Raw genomic sequence first — 18451 nt, 5'->3', positions numbered from 1 at the left:
AAATTCAACCTTGGTGTCCATTAGGCTCTTCAGACACTAGGGAGGGCAGCCTGGCAGTGAACCCCCCACACCGGGGAACAGAAAGTTTGAAGATAGCCTTTTATTGGATAGTTATATGTAAACACAAATAATTTTCCTTATGAACAACTGCATTGTGGTTACCTGGAAAAGTCTCTCATAGCTTCGTCAGTCAGATGGTTTCCAGACAGGTTTAGGTAAGTCAAAGCACACTCATCCTAGATAAAGAGAATAGACCGATTAGGATAAAAGATGATGAACATCCCTACACACGTTATGCAAATTTCCCCCTGTGTTTTCTTCATTTTCTTTTTGCTGCTACAGGCTGGGCTGGGCTGGCTGGCATATGTTGTCTCTGGGAACCCACTACTGCATGTGCAATGACCTCTACAAACATGACAAATGACTTGGCTATGCCCGATTGGTATATCTAAATTGTGAGTGATGCCGGAGTAAAGTTGCACATGTGGCATGGAAGTCGTATGTCACGTATGGGAATGTGTATGAATCACAAAGGTAACTTTGGAAACATGGCATTGGGGCTGTTGCAGCAGCCTTAACGAGTGTAGGCCAAACTGCAACCGCCACATCAGAATGAACCTTTTTAACATGTTAAAAAGCCTATATGAATGATATGAGATTTATATATCACGCAGCTACTCCAAGGAGCGTCCTGGCGCTCCACATATGGATAGCTTTACCAGGTTTGACAGGGCTTCTATTCTTGTGTGAAAAGCCATGTTTTCAACCTTCTTCTGAACAGGCGGCTAGTGTCCACGGAGCGTAACTCGAGGGAGAGCGTTTTCCATCCTAAAGGACCCAGATAAGAGAAGGGCCGCTCCCCTCCTCCGGTATGGCGAATGTTATGAATGCTAGCCCAAAGGCTGTTGGTTTATTGCAAGTTCCTAGTGGGGAAGTGGAAACTAATTCTCGTCCTTAGGTCCCCAGCACCTGTTTGATGCACGCTTGGTGGACTAGGACCAGCACTTTAAACAGGATCATCTTCCTTATTGGAAGCCAGTGGAGAGTGTGAAGGTGGGAGGGGACACATGCATTCACAGTGGTAGGTTAAGAAGAATGCGGGCTGCAACGTTCCGGACCACCTAAATTCTATTGATCAGATTCGCTGAAAAGATAGACAGCTGTCACATATGACAGTTCCCACCTAGATGCCTAGAAGAGGGGGGGAGGGGCAGGGGGTGTCTTCTGGACAGAAGATCTGCCAAGTTGTTGAGGGATTTTGACAGTAGACTCGAATTTCGGTTTTGTCTGCGTTGCACTTTAGAGGACTAATAGTGATCCAGTGAAATACAGTCGATAGGCACAATTTAATTGATCGACTCGCCTGCAACCTCTTCTCCATTTACACAGGAGAACAGCAGCTGTGTCTGATCAGGGTAAGAGATCACTGTAGCCCTCAAGGCTTCTGCCAGCTAGGCTAGTGGAGTGAGATAAACGTTAAACAGTTTTGGGCTCGAAGCCCTGAGGCACCTCCACTGTTAGTTCTATGGACTTAGAAGAGAAAGGGAGGAACCCATACCTCCTGTCCTCTGCCACTTTACTTTAAATACATAAGCCACTTGTAAAGGTGCCTTATAGTCCACAAGGCCTAACTCTATTAAATGTAGAAGTGAGACATGCTATGCATGCACAATTCTGTGTCTGCAGCAACATAATTCAAAAGAACTACTCATTGTATAGGTTAATGCAGCTTTGCATTTGCAATTGCCAGCTCTAAGTACAAGCCATACATTTCTATTTCAGTCCAGTAACAAATGTAATAATGAGGAACAGGGCATTTTATTCAGTACTAAAAATCTAATCCAATAGTAAATTTAGACTTTTGGTATAAACGTCACAAAGATTATTTGTAGAGCAGCTGTACTGCAGTGCCTGAGTCACAGCAGTGCTTTAACTGGGTCTGCTAGACGTGTCTCTCCTACAGTGACAGTAATAAGATTTCTCCAGTCCAGGCTTGATCTGTAACACTTGTTGATGACCCTCAGCAAAGCCCTGCTAGAGAATAAAGGGGACACTGAGAGGAATGCAGGTGAAAGTTAATTACAGGAACATCCAACTACACTTATAACTAAGGAAGGGGAGGGGGGAGGGAATAGCTGACATCAAATGGAAACACAAGGGAAAGGCAGGCACTCTGATAGTCGTGTCTTCATATCAAAACAGGTCTGTAGCGTGGGCGAGCCTATGATGCTGGCCTTCTTACAGCCAGGTTGACTTTGTTCCCCCTGGGACGCGGCTCGGACCCATAAACAGTCAGAGTAGGATTTTTATTAGTGAGAAGAAGAAAAAAACTCAATTCAGGAAGCATGCAGGCCCGGCGAAAGTGGACACTTACCTCAAGAAGAAGCAGCAGCTAGGAAGGCTATCTCCCCATCTGACTTGTGGCTTGCATTCCCCAAGGGAGCTCCTGAGGTTTGAGAGCGTTTAACCAAGAATTTGTGCTAAATCGGACAAATTTGGGACAGGAGTTTTCGCTGCTGCGCTTAAGCAGAGGGTTTAAGAAGTCTGCCCCTTATTTTGAAGCCTTTGGGGCGCATCTGGTGCAACCGGTCTGCGAGCAGTTTGCTGGTGACTGTTTCAATTTTGGAGAAACAGGAGCCTTCAGTGCAACGTATAGTAACGTCTACAGACTCTGGTTTCTCCTTGGATTTCTTTTGAAAATTTTTGCATTTTTCGTTTCTCCTTAGCTCCTGTACCAGTATTTATCCTTGTGGAATCACTTACATCCATACATGTTTTTTTTTACTCATTTAGGGCTATATGTATCAAAAAGTCATTTTGCGATTCTCAAATAGAGTTTTTTTGCAAATCGCTATTTGAGAATCGCAAAATGCTATGTATGTAGGGTTAGAAAATAATTTTGCGAATCCTACATATTCCTTAATTGCGAATCGCTAATTGCGATTCACAATTAAGGAATACCTCCCCATTAATTCCTATGGGCCTAGAGGCCCTTCGGAATGAATGGGGAGATATTCGCAATTTGCGATTCTCAATTAGAGAATCGCAAATTGCGAATGCAAATTTAAGGGTGCCAGGATGCCAAAAGGACACAATGTTGCACCCCTGAAATGTACATGTGTGCGCATGTGGCACTTTGAAAAATGCAAAAAAGTGCATTTTTAAAAAAAAAAAATCACAAATTACCACCAACTTGAAGTTGGTGGTAATTTGCGATTCCTTATGGCCAAATTGCACATTTTCTGTGCCTCTTACATTGCATTTATGGAATCGCAATTTGCGATTCCTTAAATGCAATTGCAAAATAGGGAATCGCTATTTTGCGATTCCTTATTTTGCGAGGCTGTTACATCCCACTTACCTGAATTGCGATCGCAAACTTCGTAATTTTGCGAATTTCGGCGTTTGCTAACAAAATTTTGTTTAATACATATGGCCCTTAGTTTTGTAATTTTACTGTTTAGCATCTCCACATGAATGCTGCTTTGGTGCTGCTGTAATACTTTATTGTAACTGCAACAAATGATGGGCGGAATGCTGAATGATTCAAACATTCACCCCAGTCAAGAGATCTGGGTTAAATCCATTGTTCTTTTGCCCACTACACCAACCCAGTTTGGACCCAGCCATAGATATGCAAATCAGTCTTGACCCTTTGCCAGACATGGGTCCCTTGCTCACTGTGCCACTTGATTCAAGCTACCCTGGCTGATGAAGGGTGACATACCCCAAAACCGGTCATAGGATGCTTGTTTCTGGCCAGGGAGGACATACCTTAGCAGTTCGGTCTGGACTGTTACCATGAGGCACAGGGTCAAGACTGATTTGCATCTGGCTGGGTCCAAAGTGGGGTGGCGTAGTGGGCAAAAGAACAAATGATTTAACCCAGATCTCTTGACTGGGGGAGACTGTTTGAATCATTTAGCATTCCCGCCATCATTTGTTGCAGTTACACTGCAATACTTTATAACATTTTTCCTCAGGTAGGCCTGTTGCTTTATGCCAAGGGTATTGGAAGCGAGCATACTATTTCTCATTAAAACCTGTGTTTACTTAAGTATGGCTTTGTAGCAGTGCATATGTTGCTTCTTAGAGTGTTTCATGTCACCAATGTGGTCACTACACCTAGAAAGACATCTAAAACCATGACTAGTCAAGGCCATTCCAGAAGAATTTGAGATGAAGTATAAAGCGAAAAGAGCCCAGTCAAATGACAAACTTAAATACATTCTGTAAGCAGAGAAAAATAGAGGATAACCAACAGGCAGTAATTACAGCCAAACTATACATTTAATAGCGAGATGACAAAAAGGAGCAAAACGCATGTAACTTTTCAAAAGGTTCTGCTGATTTGCCCTCCCTCCAAAAAAACCAAACTACCTCATAAAAAAGCAATGCCAAGATAAAGTGTACACCAAGGTCTCTCTGCTTTGTCTGGTTTTCTAGAACACCTGGAGGAGGTTAATGTAACTGTTTAAGTACAAATGACAGATAAAAGGTGTTCTGGTCTTTGTATCACTAGAACTCACTCTAAAGGAGCTTGTAAAAAGCTACTGTAAATAAATGGAAGGACTAAGATTTAGGAGAAAGACTACGTTGCCCAAGGATTGTAAAAGTCGGATTATAGTGCTCAATAGTATACAGAAAGTTGTGAGGAAAATCCGAAAGTTGCTTGCCATATAGAGATACCTAGTATTGCAAGACCTTAGGCTTAATGTGTGTGTATTCAGCCCACATTTCGAAGTTGTATAGAAAGGTTAGTTGCTTTCGGAATTAAACTTTCGCAGAAATCAAATATTGCTGTGCACTTTTTAATTTTTCCGAAGTAAACTTGTTCAGACATCAGGCATTTCTGTGCATGTTCTAATTTTCTTATTGCATGAGTTCTTGGTATATTTTCGTTTCAGCACTAATTCTTCTTTGTCTTTTCAGTGTTGGTCATATCAAAAGTCTCTTGTTAAGTACCGGTTAAGTTGGTGTTGGGTGTTATTGGACTCCCTGTAGTCATTCTGGGCATTCGGCGATCTTGCCCCGGTCTAATGTGAGTGGAAGCCCAAGACTGTAGCTTAAACGAGGAAAATACCTTTTTGCAATTAATCCAAATCTGTAGCCAAACGCAGCACTCCAACAAAAGAAATGCCCTCATGAGAGAGGGAGGGAGAGGGACAGAGAGAGAGAGAAAAAGCAAGCTCCTCTTACCTGGGACAGGTAGCGCACTACAGCATCCATCAGTGGATTATCACGTGGAAAGGTTGCGATCGCGCCAAGTTCCAGCCCGGTGATGGTCTGGTGAGGTAAGCTCTTCAGGATCAGCTCTGTTCCAGTCGAGCCCAGGGAATTGTGGGATAGGATGAGGGTCTTAAGATGAACAGCTTCTGCACATTGTGAATACAGATTTGGGGGATGGCGAAAAGAAAAGATAACAACTGTTAAAGGTCTAGGTGAACATAGAATGAGGAATAAGAACTGCAGTTCCCTTGATTTTCCAAAATAAATCTTAAAGCATAAAACATCTCAGAATTACAAAAACAGAGTGAGCCCAAGTTGTGCACAGTGACTGTCATCAATGATTCGAAGTACTTCCTCTCGATCAAGTTGCCTTCATTTTGAGAGGTTATTTCTCAGCCCTCGATTTTCACCACACAGTCATTTCTGTTGGATCTTCTAAAACATTTCTATCAATTTTCCAAGTTTGCTGAACTCTGAACCATTGTTGGACCAAGACAATCTCTGCAGACTGGGAGCAAAAATATTAAATGGAAGCATGAACATGTTTCGGGAAACAGTCATTTTGAAATCACGTTATATTTAATAAGTAAAAACAGTTTTTCTTAAAATAATGGTCAACCTGATCAGTCAGATTTGGAAAGATTGGTGACATTTGTTTCAGAGGCAATTTGAGAAAAGACTTATTTTTAGAATAAGCACAAGTGAAGTTTAATCTACTGGTGTTACTCAGAGGATGGTTAGTCAAGAGAAAGCCATAAGGCAACAGAAAACAGGAGAGTCCCCCTGAGCCATCCAGAGACAATCGATACAAGGAAACAATAGGAATACTACAGGGAGTCAGTTCCCCATTAATTCACTCCTACCTGCTCCACCTTAAACGATGAATGCCCCGCCAAACTCTCTTACAGGTTAAAAAAGGAGCAGAAGGGTGTATATTAGTATCCGCTTGTACCACTACCTGCAGCTCATAAGACATGTAAAAACTACAAATTAAGAATCCATAAACTGACCCAACAGTAGTCTACTGTCTTTCTTCTACGACACAATATTATTCTCTGCTTTGCCATGGCTTACCTAACAACGCTAAGCCCTTAATGAAAAGTGGACCCCCATTCCTTAGATTACCACCAACCACAAGTAGGTTAAAGAAGGCTGGATCCCCAATTCTTCTTAATTGCTGAAGGGTCTTCTTGCTTCTGAAGACCGATCAAAAGTAGCAGTGGCTCTAGTCGTGCTCTGGCGAGAGGCACAGGACACCGACGGCGTGGAGATCGGCCCGTTACCAGGAATGGGTCTGAAGGCATCTTTTGAAGTGCGTCCGTTCCATTACTTTTTGTGCCTCTTTATTCTCCAACATTGGTAGGAAGGCCGTGCTGCCCAAAATGCGGGGTGGCCCGGCTGCTCAACGCCGATGTGCTCAGCAAATTAAGCAGATGTCGAAGGAACAGAAGGAGTCAACAGGTCTTCTCGGCAACAGGAAGAAAAGACAACAGGCTTTGGGGCTATCAATGGTTAAAATGCATCATGCTGAGACTGGGTGTAATGGTGATACACTCCCAAACCCAATGGTGGAGAGAAACAATCCAGCAACTGAGTCGGTGCCCATGTGAGTCGACAATAAGAGGAGTAGTCACTGAGGCCTCATGACTAGATAGACTTCTTCAAAGAAAAATAAGTTACAACAGACAGAGCCCAACAGAAGATGGCGGGAGTATGCAGAGCATGTATGTCTACAGCCATGCATGCTAGGAACATATACTAATGGGTTTTCCTTTCTATCTCATATAGCAACTGCTAAGAAGCCATTCTCTATACATGTGGTATAATATAGAGGGTAGTAGTTATGCTCTGGTTTACTCGCTTAGCACAGAACCAACTTTAGGCTTGTCTCATCGGATTCTGTTCCTCACAAGAGGGAATTACACGAAAGCTGCCGCATAAAAACGCAACAAGTACAATGATAAACATCAATGTGTTTCACAAAACCACTTGAAAAATATACACTTGAGTAATGCCACATTTTAACTGGCTCTGATCAAAACACGTTGAGCAATTCTCTATTTTATTGTGCAGATAAACTAGAAAATAATGTCAGAAAAGTAATTGCACATATTGCAGCCAGTATCTACCGCAATCCAGCACCACTACAGCTCAAAAAGGAGAATGGTGACTTACCTTTTAGTGCATCCGCAAGCAGGAGGCGGTAGTGCTGAAGGAACTTGGCAGTGAGGCCACAGGTTTGTAAACGTAAGGTGCTCAGCACAGGGCAGGAGCGAATTAGGGAGGCCAATGGTTGGGAGCAGCCATCTCCTAGTGGATTAATGCTTAAATTCAACTCTTCCAAGTTCTGAAACAAAATAGGACATGTGCATCAAAAGGTGTCGGCTCCAGCACTGGCCAGAGTAAGAACTAGAAAACCCTTACCAGCTAAATGTAATAACATAGTGCAAAATAGCGACATGCAAACATGCTGGAAGCAACTCTGTAAATATCTCACTTAAAACATTTACATGATGTTCCTTTGAAAGGAAACTATATTTGCCAAAAGCTAGTGACATGCGGAAAGCACTAAAAACATAAAACAAGAACATAAAAACATAATACTTACAAATTAAAACAAAGAATTAAAAATCGTATGCTCTAGAATCGTCAAGGTACCAACACACGTTTTCCCATTTGCACTCTCTCCATCAAATTACAAGCTGCTTGGGCATCCTTGCTGTATGCACACATTCATGAGTTTGCAAAGAGTCTGAAAGATGCACATACAACCTATGTCATGTACTCTGGGATATTACTGCACCCAATTAGCTAAGGCTAATGTTGCTTCACCAATGAAGAATTCCCCACTGTGGAGAAGAAGATTTGTGCAGAGTGGGTCGGAGTGCGCTACCAAAGCGCGCAGTGGCGGGAGCAGGTTATCGAAGCGAACTGCGGAGTAAGATATCAGTGCACATGGTGGTTGGGAATAATATATCTGTTTGCACAGAGGGTGGGAGTTGGATATCTGCACACGTAACCGATCAGAGGTTGCTCACACAATCTCAGGCAATCTTCTATTCACATTAGATTAACTAGCATGTAGATAATAAAAAAGAATTTCTCAATATCCATCTAGTACTAATCATGACCTCGGACGCTTATTACAATCCATTTAAAATACCCTACCAGACCCAATGCTCTACCATTTTAGGACTTGCAAATTAGCAGCTAAGGCAAACTTAAATACTACACTCCTGGTCGTTTCATAAAAATATCAGAAGTGTAAGAGTAAGACAATCAGGGACTAGGTGCTATACTCCCCTGCCGATAGCCCAAAAACAACAAGCCAGATTTGGTAGAAGTTCCCGAGCTTTACTCTAATGGTATGCACCGTCCAAATATTTTACACTTTTAAAGCACACTGTAAGCTGTCAATTAAAAATCCTATTATCATAATTATTTGATTTAGTTGGTCAAATCTTTAGTTTCAAAATTGTATTCACATCTTTCCAACCACCATGTTCCGTGCCTCATCAGTAGGACTTCTTCAGAGCTATTCAATGATTGTAGACATCAGGGTAATAGTTTCACACTATCTATTTATGGACAGTTCCACAATCTGACTTCAGTTGTGTGGTCAACTCAAATACCTGAAGGTTTTAAGAAATGTGATAATCAAAGAAGATAACATATGTAGTACTGTATTTATAACTCTGTCATTGCGGCCTTCCACATGTGACCTTCACTAAACAGTCCATTAAACTGTGATATCTGCACAAACGCCTGTTTGCGACAGGAACGCAATTACGAGCGTTACGATTTTTATTGCACCTGGTAGTTACCAGGTGCAATAAAGTTTGTATCCTTATCAAATTTCAGCAGGTCAAACATGGGGGAAAATGGCAAAGAAATACCACCCCAGGACATGCAGATTTTTGTGTGGTATACACTAAAATCTGCATGTTATGCCACTCTTCAAGGACAACTCTTGTAACCGGGGATAATTATTGCACATGATCAAATCTTACACATTGTGTTGTATTTCACCAAGCGCGATCATTTTCACATACCATACCGGCCCACTCGTAATAAAAGCCTTACATGCTTTGGCATTACTCCATTACAGAAACTAGCATTTTGGATTCCAGTTGCTAATCTTGGAAGCAGCACTTTAATTGAGAAGACTCTTACTCCAGTCAAATTCGCTCACCTTAAAAGTATCTTCGCTTGAAATACCGGTTGCAGGGCAAAGTTTTGCGAGTCCCTCGTGAGTCATCTGGTTGGAAGAGAGGTCAAGGAGGGTCAGGTTGGGCATGGTGGCCACAGTGGAAAGAAGCTCCTCAGCCACATGGTCATCAATGCAGTTGCCAGATAGGTGGAGCTGGCGGATGGTGGCCTGGAGTTTAAGTGCCCGCAGGAGTGGCGTCAGGTTGCGTCTGCGCAGTGAGAGATTGCAGAGTCTGAAGGAAGTGATGTTCTCCTGCTGCTCCAAGGATTTCAGAACCAGACGATGTTCTGCTGCATTTGAGAAAAAGAACATAACCAAGAACTCTGCGTTTTCTTCAGGACACAATTATATTAGGACAAGAGGTTTTGGATGTCTGAAATAATATTTTATTGGATCTAGGGAAATGTCTGAGTGTAAAATATACTTAATAAAAACATTTTAAAAAATAAGGTAAGAAAAACATTTATATTGCATTTGTAATGTATTTTAACATTGTCAATAAAAGGTCTAAAAATACAACATTTTAAATACTACTGACCCTGTGCGTCTAGAGGTCCTCAAAGCACTAAAACAAATTAGGTCACCAGCCTCCTGACTGGTAATGGATCCCACTGCACTTGTCTCCAATGCCAACTATGGATATATATGAAGCTAAAAGACACCCTCCTTGGTCCTGAAACTTTTCAGCATTTGGCAAACAGCCTTATGTTTATTGGTCCTTTTTTCCATAATTATTTTCAATATTTTTTTTCCGCTACGATACCTCTAGTTCACATTATTTTAATAAATTTCACCGTTTTTCTTTTTGGAAAACCAACATATTCCGCTGTTAAAATGTGCATTTTTTTACTAGCAAGCCGGCTTCGCCACCAACATGTTCGATCCCACATTGCGAAATTACGCACTGAAGCCTTGGGCTATACAGTTAGCGAATCGGCTAAACAAGAGATCTTTAGGGACTACTACCGGGCACTTTATTCATGTGGAAGGGAGGGGGATCAAGCGCCCATCCACGCCTATCTTCGGGATTGTCCTGGGATGCCCTTAGAGCCACAGAACACTCAGAACATGGAGGTGCCCTTCACGGTGACAGAATTTAAAAAAGCCCTCGGAGGGCTATCATGGGGAAGATGAGACCAGACGGCCTACCTGTCTCCTTATTTAAGATTTTATACCATTCTCTGAAGGACCATTTCCTCTGGCTCTTTAGCTCATAGTACCGGTCTTACTCCTACAATTTCGGAGGCGGAAATCTCACTCATCCTTAAACTGGCAAGACTCTACTCACTGCACTTATTGCCGGCACATAGCACTGTTAAACACTGATGCTAAGACTTATAAAAAAAAATGCTAGCCAATCGCTTAGAGCCTCTCTTGCCTGGGCTGATTGACCATGTCCAAGTGGGCTCCATATAGCACTGGCAGTGCCTGGACAACACCAGACGCCTCACCCACTTGGCAAATAAAGCCCAAATGCACAACATCCCCGCCCTTCTCCTGTCCTTCGAAGTGGAGAAGGTATTTGATAGGGTCAGCTGGGAATTCCTGAGGGGTGTTCTCGTCAGGATTGGGGTGGGTCCTCTCATGGGACAATGGCTTCCTTTACTAAACTAAGCGCAGCACCTGAGTGACCGGACAATCAACTGCAACTATTCCGCTGCCGCGAGGCACCCAGCAGTGATGTCCCTTGCCCCATCTTGTTTATACTTTAGTTGTAGAATCGCAGGAGATTCAGCTTTCCCAGGCATTGGACATTGTGGGTATTCCCTTCAGGGGGTGAAAACATAAGGTCCTGCTCTACATGCATGTTCTTCTGCTGACTCCGACCGATCCGGTCACCACTCTTCTGGGGGTGGTGGTGGTGTTGGTGGTGCAGAAACTGTAGGACTTTAAGTTAGCATCGAGCTAGAAGATCAATATGTCTAAATACCAGGTACTTAACCGTACCATTCTACCACAGCACCTTCCGGGTCTGCTGGACTTGGCTCCGTTCCTGTGGGCTACACTTTCTATCCGATACTTGGGTCCTTGCAGAACTGGACTTTAGCTAACTGGCCCAAATATCGTAGGTTAACCTTAGAAGATCTGCACCAGTGGTAACCCATTGCACATTTCCCAGCTGGGTACGGTGAATGCGGTTAAAATGAATATCTCACCCCACTGGTTCTCCCATGGACCCGGTCCCCATGAAGTTTCTCAAGCAGGTAATAGCGTCCATTGTAGCTCCCATAACAGACCTTATGAACGCCTCTTTTGCTCAGGGTGTGGTGCCACCCACTTGGAAAATGGCTGTTGTTAAGGCTCTTTTAAAAAAGACCAATTTGGACCCCAACGATCTGGCGAACTTTAGACCTATCTCGCTCTTGTCGGGCCTCGGCAAAGTTGCTGAACGATTGGTCAACAGGCAGTTGTCAGCCTTTTTGGAGTCGAATGGACTCCTTCGACCATCACAAACTGGATTCCGCCCAGGTCAGGGCACAGACACGGCCCTCTTGGCAGTAGTCGAGGAGGCAAGATGCATCCTGGACTCAGGAGGGTCAGTGGCAGTGATCCTCCTGGACCTCAGCGCGGCGTTTGACACTGTGAACCATCAGGTGTTGATCCGACGGCTGGCTGAGGTAGGGGTCTCCGGGGCGGCCCTGCAGTGGCTGAGATCTTTTCTTTCGAATCGTTCCTACCAGGTGTGGGATGGCCCTGAGAGATCCAAATCCATTCCCCTCCAGTGTGGAGTGTCACAGGGCTCGTCATTGAGCCCCACATTATTTAATGTATATATGGCCCCCCTGGAGGACGTAGTATCCCCATATGACATCAAAATCGTCAGCTACGCTGACGATACGCAGCTAGTGGTTTCCTTATCACATCTGGCCGACAATCCTGATATCTTGAACTCCTGCCTGGCAGATGTTCACACTTGGATGGGAGATTCCTCCCTCAAGTTAAACGGCTCAAAGACGGAAATACTGCTGCTGGGGAGTAAAACTACCCTTCTCCCGCCGCTTAGTTGGCCGGGATGTTTGGGCGATCCCCCGGCCCCCAAAGAGGCGATCAAAAGCCTTGGAGTCTGGCTGGAACCAGACTTGTCTTTCCGCACCCAAGCCAAGAAAACAGCAGGAGTATGTTATGCCCTGCTCAGGTCGGCTCGGAAAATCTTCCCCCTACTACCGGTAACATCGAGGAAGCTGCTGATTCAGGGTCTCATAACATCTAGACTCGATTATTGCAACGCCATCTTTTTGGGCGCCCCTGAATCAACCTTTAAGACTCTTCAACAGGTCCAAAATGCAGCGGCAAGGCTGCTTATGGACATTCCGAGGACGCAATCTGCGAAACCGGCACTGAAGGCACTGCATTGGCTCCCCGTGCGGGAGAGAGTGACCTTTAAAGCACTCTGTACCGCTCATAAAATTCTTGCAGGCAAAGGTCCCCTTATTTTAAAAAATCTAGTGACTCCCTACAAAGCTGGCAGAACGCTGCGGTCAGACACGAAACATCTCTTGATGGTGCCTAGAGTCAAAAAGGCCCGCACGGGTGGGAGAAGACTCTCATTTAACACGGCAAAGCTTTGGAACTCGCTTCCCCAAAACCTCCGAGCTGAGCCCTGCACACTGCGTTTCCGCAAGGGTCTTAAAACCTTCCTGTTTCCGGCATAACGCCTCGATGCTGTCCCCTTTACCATCCGATGTTGTCTTGAAGCGCCGGGATGCCCTAGGGTAGCTGCGCGCTATATAAGATTTTAAATTAAATTAATTAAATTAAACTTGTTCTTTCTTTTACAGGTTCTCTCAACCTCTATCCCAGCCGGGGATTTCCATCGAATGCAGAAGGACCTCCATAACTTTATATGGAACGGACCTCTTATTTCCAATACCCTACTTATGCTCCCTAAGCATTGCAGGGGACTGGCGTGCCCCAACCTTCTTGACAACTATTGTGCTGCTCATTTACGGGTTTTTTCGGAGTGGGTGGTTAGGGAATACGAGAAGTACTGGTTCCAAATGGATCGAGAGGTGGCCTGCAGGCCTCTCTAGGAATTTGCCTAGTTGCCGAAGTGCCATCGCCCTCGCATCGCTTATCTCGCGACCCCTACTAGAACGGTGCTGGAGATATGGGATATGGTGGCTTTTGAGTATGGCTTGATCTAGTTTCCCTCCCTGAATACCCCATTGCGCGTAATCCAGACCGTACACCATGGCTGGGCTTGGGATCCTTCCCCACTTAGGAGAGAGGCGAGTGTAGGATGCTGAAGTATCTTTTTCAAGGGGGAAAGATTAAACTATTTGAGCAATGTAAATCGGATTTAGGTATTTCTGGCAAACTTAGACATCAATATTTTCAGCTATGCAATGGGTGCTTCACCCCCCAAATTGCACGCCCTACACCTGTTCAACGGATTGTCCCGAGCAGTGGCTTTGGCCCATGTCACATTTTGGCATAACTATTACGAGGAACAGTAATGACTGTCCCCATCACTCCCAAAGCCCTTCCCTTCCTTTTCCTTTCTCCTCCGTAGGAAGCGGCCGCTCCAATTGCCCCTGCCTGACTGCCATAGCGCTTTGCTGAGCTGGAAACCGGTATCGTAGCGCTATTCACCTGCCTGCTTCTGCCGCTTTGCTTTGCCTGCCTTTGCTAGCGCCTGGAAAACGTGCACTTTGGGAACTTTGAATATTATTCTGCTAGCGTGCACTTCGTGTTCTCTGTTACCCTGGTTCTGCATTTGCAGCTAGCGCGCAGATTGTATTGCTTGAGGTTTGTAGAAGTATTTTGTGTTTGTGCCGATACCTTTGCCCTCAGCGTCCCTCCTCCCTGTGCCCCAACCTCGCCCAGGCTCAGTTTCGTTTTTCCCCACCATTTTGTTTGTTGTGCCTGAAGCAGCACATCCAGCCCGCCCCCCGCCTCCCAGCCGCCCCTCCCTCGCTCCGCCCTCCCCACTATCCGCTTATGACAGTCACACCCGCGCGCAGCGTCCACGCGCAGCGACCGCGCCCAATCCGCGCCGAAGGTGCGCCAAAGGTAAGCCCGTCTACGCCCGTCCGCGCCTGGACCGCGCCTAGCGCCAGACCCCCTGCCCCTCGCGCCGCCCAGCCCTCCCGCATTACCTACGATGCTGCCACCCTCCTAGCCCTCAACCCCGGTCGCTCCCCCAACTGCGTCCAAGCCGCTCCGGGACGCACCCATGGACCGTTCTCCTGCATCTCCTGCAATTTCATCGGCACCGCCAACATCCCCGCTACGACCACAACACAGACTCCCAACCCCAACCACCTAGAATGCATCCTTCTCAACACCCGCTCGGTCCACAGGCACGCCATTGACCTTTGGAACCTACTAGACACCATCTCTCCTGACGTCGCCTTCCTAACGGAAACATGGATGAACGCTTCCTCCGCCCCTGACATCGCCATTGCCATCCCCGATGACTATAAGATCACACGCAAGGACCGCACCGACCATACAGGAGGAGGAATCGCTATCGTCCATAAGAAATCAATCCGCATCTCAACCAGCTCTGACGCCAACCTCGCCAACTCCGAACACCTTCACTTCCAGATCCACATCGACCCCAAGACCACACTCAGAGGCACCCTCCTCTACAGACCACCAGGACCCCGCGCAAAATTCAGTGAAGACATCACGGACTTCATCACCCCACACGCGCTCCCCTCCAAAGACTACATCCTTCTGGGAGACCTCAACTTCCACCTTGAAAAGATCAACGACCGCAACACCACCACCCTCTTAGACAACCTCGCCAACCTCGGACTTAAACAACTGGTCACTTCCCCCACCCACATCGCAGGTCACACACTCGACCCCATCTTCACCTCCAGCAACCATGTCTCCTTCAGCCACACTACGGATCTCCTCTGGACTGACCACAGCTGCGTTCACTTCACCTACAACAAGCCGAAACCCACCAACCACCTCCAACCAACCCTACAAAGAAACTGGAACAAAATCACCACGGAGCAGATCTCCACATCGCTCCTTCAAACCTCCCCAGCCCTCTCTTCCAACGCCAACGAACCGCCTCCAACCTCACCCTTTGGCTATCCAACACCGCCGACACCTTAGCACCACTGAAGAAACGTCAAAGCAAACCTGGCAGCAAAAAGGCCTCATGGTTCAACGATGATCTTAAGAAGTCCAAGAAACTGTGCCGCTCCCTTGAAAAAGCTTGGAAAAAAGACCCATCCACCAGCAACAAAGACGCCTTCAAAAGCGCCATCCGTACTCACCACCAACTGATCCGTAAAGCCAAGAAAACAGCATTCAAGGATCGACTTGACAACAACGCCCACAACAGTAAGGAACTTTTCAACATCGTCAAGGAATTTTCCAACCCCTCGGCCAACTCCAACGACATCACCCCCTCTCAAACCCTCTGCGATTCCCTAGCCTCTTTTTTCCACAACAAGATTGCTGACATCCACAACAGCTTTGACAACCAACCCGGAAACCAACCCACCCTACCATCAGCTGTCCATCTTCCCCCCATTAACACCCTTAACGCCTGGAACCCTATCTCCACTGAGGACACCATCCGCCTGATGAATTCCATCCACTCTGGATCCCCCACAGACCCTTGCCCTCATCACATCTTCAACAAAGCAGACTCCGTCATAGCTCCGCACCTCCGAGACGTCATCAACTGCTCCTTCAACTCCGCTACCTTCCCAGAACACTGGAAACACGCTGAAATCACCGCCCTTCTGAAAAAACCAACAGCTGACCCCACCGAACTCAAAAACTACCGCCCCATCTCGCTTCTTCCATTCCCGGCCAAAGTCATCGAGAAAGCTGTCAACAACCAGCTCGCCGCCTTCCTCGAAGCCAACAAATCACTCGACCCCTCACAATCTGGCTTCCGAGCCAAACACAGCACTGAGACCGCCCTCATCGCAGCAACAGACGACATTCGAACTCTACTGGACAATGGAGACACAGTCGCCCTCATCCTCCTCGACCTTTCTGCAGCCTTCGACACTGTCTGCCACAGCACCCTTTTACAACGCCTCAATAACATCGGAATCCAAGGAAAAGCACTGGAATGGATCACCTCGTTCCTCACCGGAAGAACCCAGAGAGTCCGCCTCCCACCATTCAAGTCCAAGGCCTCTGAAATCATCTGCGGCGTACCACAAGGATCCTCACTCAGTCCCACCCTCTTCAACGTATACATGAGCCCCCTCGCGGCCATCGCCCGCCAACACAACCTCAACATCATCTCTTACGCAGATGACACTCAACTGATCCTATCTCTCACCAAGGACCCCAGCACCGCCAAAACTAACCTTCACGAAGGAATGAAAGAAGTCGCCGAATGGATGAAACAAAGCCGACTGAAACTGAACTCAGACAAAACAGAGGTCCTCATCCTAGGTAATTCCCCCTCTGCATGGGACAACTCCTGGTGGCCAGAAGCCCTCGGAAATGCACCCACCCCGACAGACCACGCACGGAACCTTGGCGTCATCCTGGATTCTTCACTCTCAATGAACAGACAAGTCAGCGCCGTATCGTCTTCCTGCTTTAACATTCTTCGCATGCTCAGAAAAACATTTCGCTGGATCCCCACCGAAACAAGGAAAACAGTCACCCATGCTCTGGTCACGAGCCGACTGGACTACGGAAACACCCTCTACGCAGGTACCACCGCCAAACTCCAGAATAAACTACAACGAATCCAAAACGCCTCAGCCAGGCTCATATTAGACATCCCACGCAACGAACACATCTCTGGTCACCTTAAAGATCTCCACTGGCTACCTGTCAATAAGAGGATTACTTTCCGACTGCTCACCCACGCACACAAATCACTCTACGACATCGGACCAGACTGCCTCAACTCTCGACTGTCCTTCTACACCCCCTCCCGCCAACTCCGCTCTTCCAGCCAAGCCTTCGCCACTGTACCTCGCATCAACAAGACCACCATGGGAGGCAGATCCTTCTCTTACCTGGCTGCCAAAACCTGGAACTCACTCCCTGCTTACCTTCGCCTCACCCAGAATCACCTAGCGTTCAGAAAGCAGCTTAAAACGTGGATATTTGACAAATAATCATCCCCCCCCTTCCTAAGCGCCTTGAAACCCTCCGGGTATGTAGTGCGCTATATAAATTCTATGACTTGACTTGACTCCCCCTCTTGCTCTTCCTTACCTGTGATTCTGCACTGTTGGTGGTGCAACTCTTTTCTTTTGCTCAGCGGGGACGGATCACCCCCCCTTCCCCTCTTTTTGTTTGTCTTATCTATTGTTGGGTCAGTTGGCCCCTTACCTGTATTTTGGTACGATACTGGCCCGGGGAGCGTTCGTAGCTCGGTCTTGGCTCTGTTCTTTTTCGAACTTGCTCAGTAGAAGACAGATCTGAGCACACACGCTAGTTAGATATTCCTCTCTTGCTATCATGCTTAAAGATGGGGAGCCCTGTCTTGCCATGCTCACAAGGTTCTGTTCTATTTGGAGGCTGAAGGGGGACTTGATTGATGCACCATGTTAATGAGGTCATAATGATACTTTTGGGTTGTGCTCTCTTCACTTTTGGTTCTCTATGCTTCTCTCTATACGTCTCATAAACTGTGACATGGTCAATATGTACCATTCTCCTTTTGCATTGTGTTTTCCAAAGGCTTCTCACTCAGTAATGCATGGCCGATATTTGTGTATGTCGCTATTGAAAATGAATAAACAGATTCAGAGTGAAAATGTGGATGTTTGTGCATGCTTTTGGGAGCATAAATAGTTTCATGTGTAAATCCGTGGGAGTAAAAAGGTTTTGCTTCAAACATTTGGCCATCGATAGCTAGGTACTGTGCTAGGTGGAAACCTACTGCCTTTAATGTCATAATTCTGAGAGTTAAATCCAAAGCAGGACAGTTAATGGTATTTGTTTAAAGCTTATTTCAAACATATGCATTTGCAGAGTCGTTAAAGGAAGACAACTTCAGGGGTTCAAACTATAGAAGCTATACTTTGTATACAAGAGTACATTTATCAGCATGCCACTGAG

At 46.0% G+C, this 18451-nt stretch overlaps 1 protein-coding gene across 1 annotated transcript in view; it reads right to left on the bottom strand.

The window, feature by feature from the left end:
• TONSL (tonsoku like, DNA repair protein) overlaps positions 1-18451 on the bottom strand; it is a 419298-nt gene that overhangs the window by 37864 nt on the left and 362983 nt on the right. The window contains exons 21-24 of the mRNA XM_086966418.1: positions 9422-9729; positions 7405-7576; positions 5200-5375; positions 163-236 (exon numbers count right to left, since the gene is read on the bottom strand). Coding sequence (XP_086822544.1) covers positions 163-236; positions 5200-5375; positions 7405-7576; positions 9422-9729 — 730 coding nt within the window. The remainder of the gene's footprint in view (positions 1-162; positions 237-5199; positions 5376-7404; positions 7577-9421; positions 9730-18451) is intronic.

This window comes from Lissotriton vulgaris, chromosome 4_1 (assembly GCF_964263255.1).
Source record: "Lissotriton vulgaris chromosome 4_1, aLisVul1.2, whole genome shotgun sequence".
Taxonomy (NCBI): domain Eukaryota; kingdom Metazoa; phylum Chordata; class Amphibia; order Caudata; family Salamandridae; genus Lissotriton; species Lissotriton vulgaris.
This window is presented reverse-complemented; position numbering and strand designations above follow the sequence as displayed.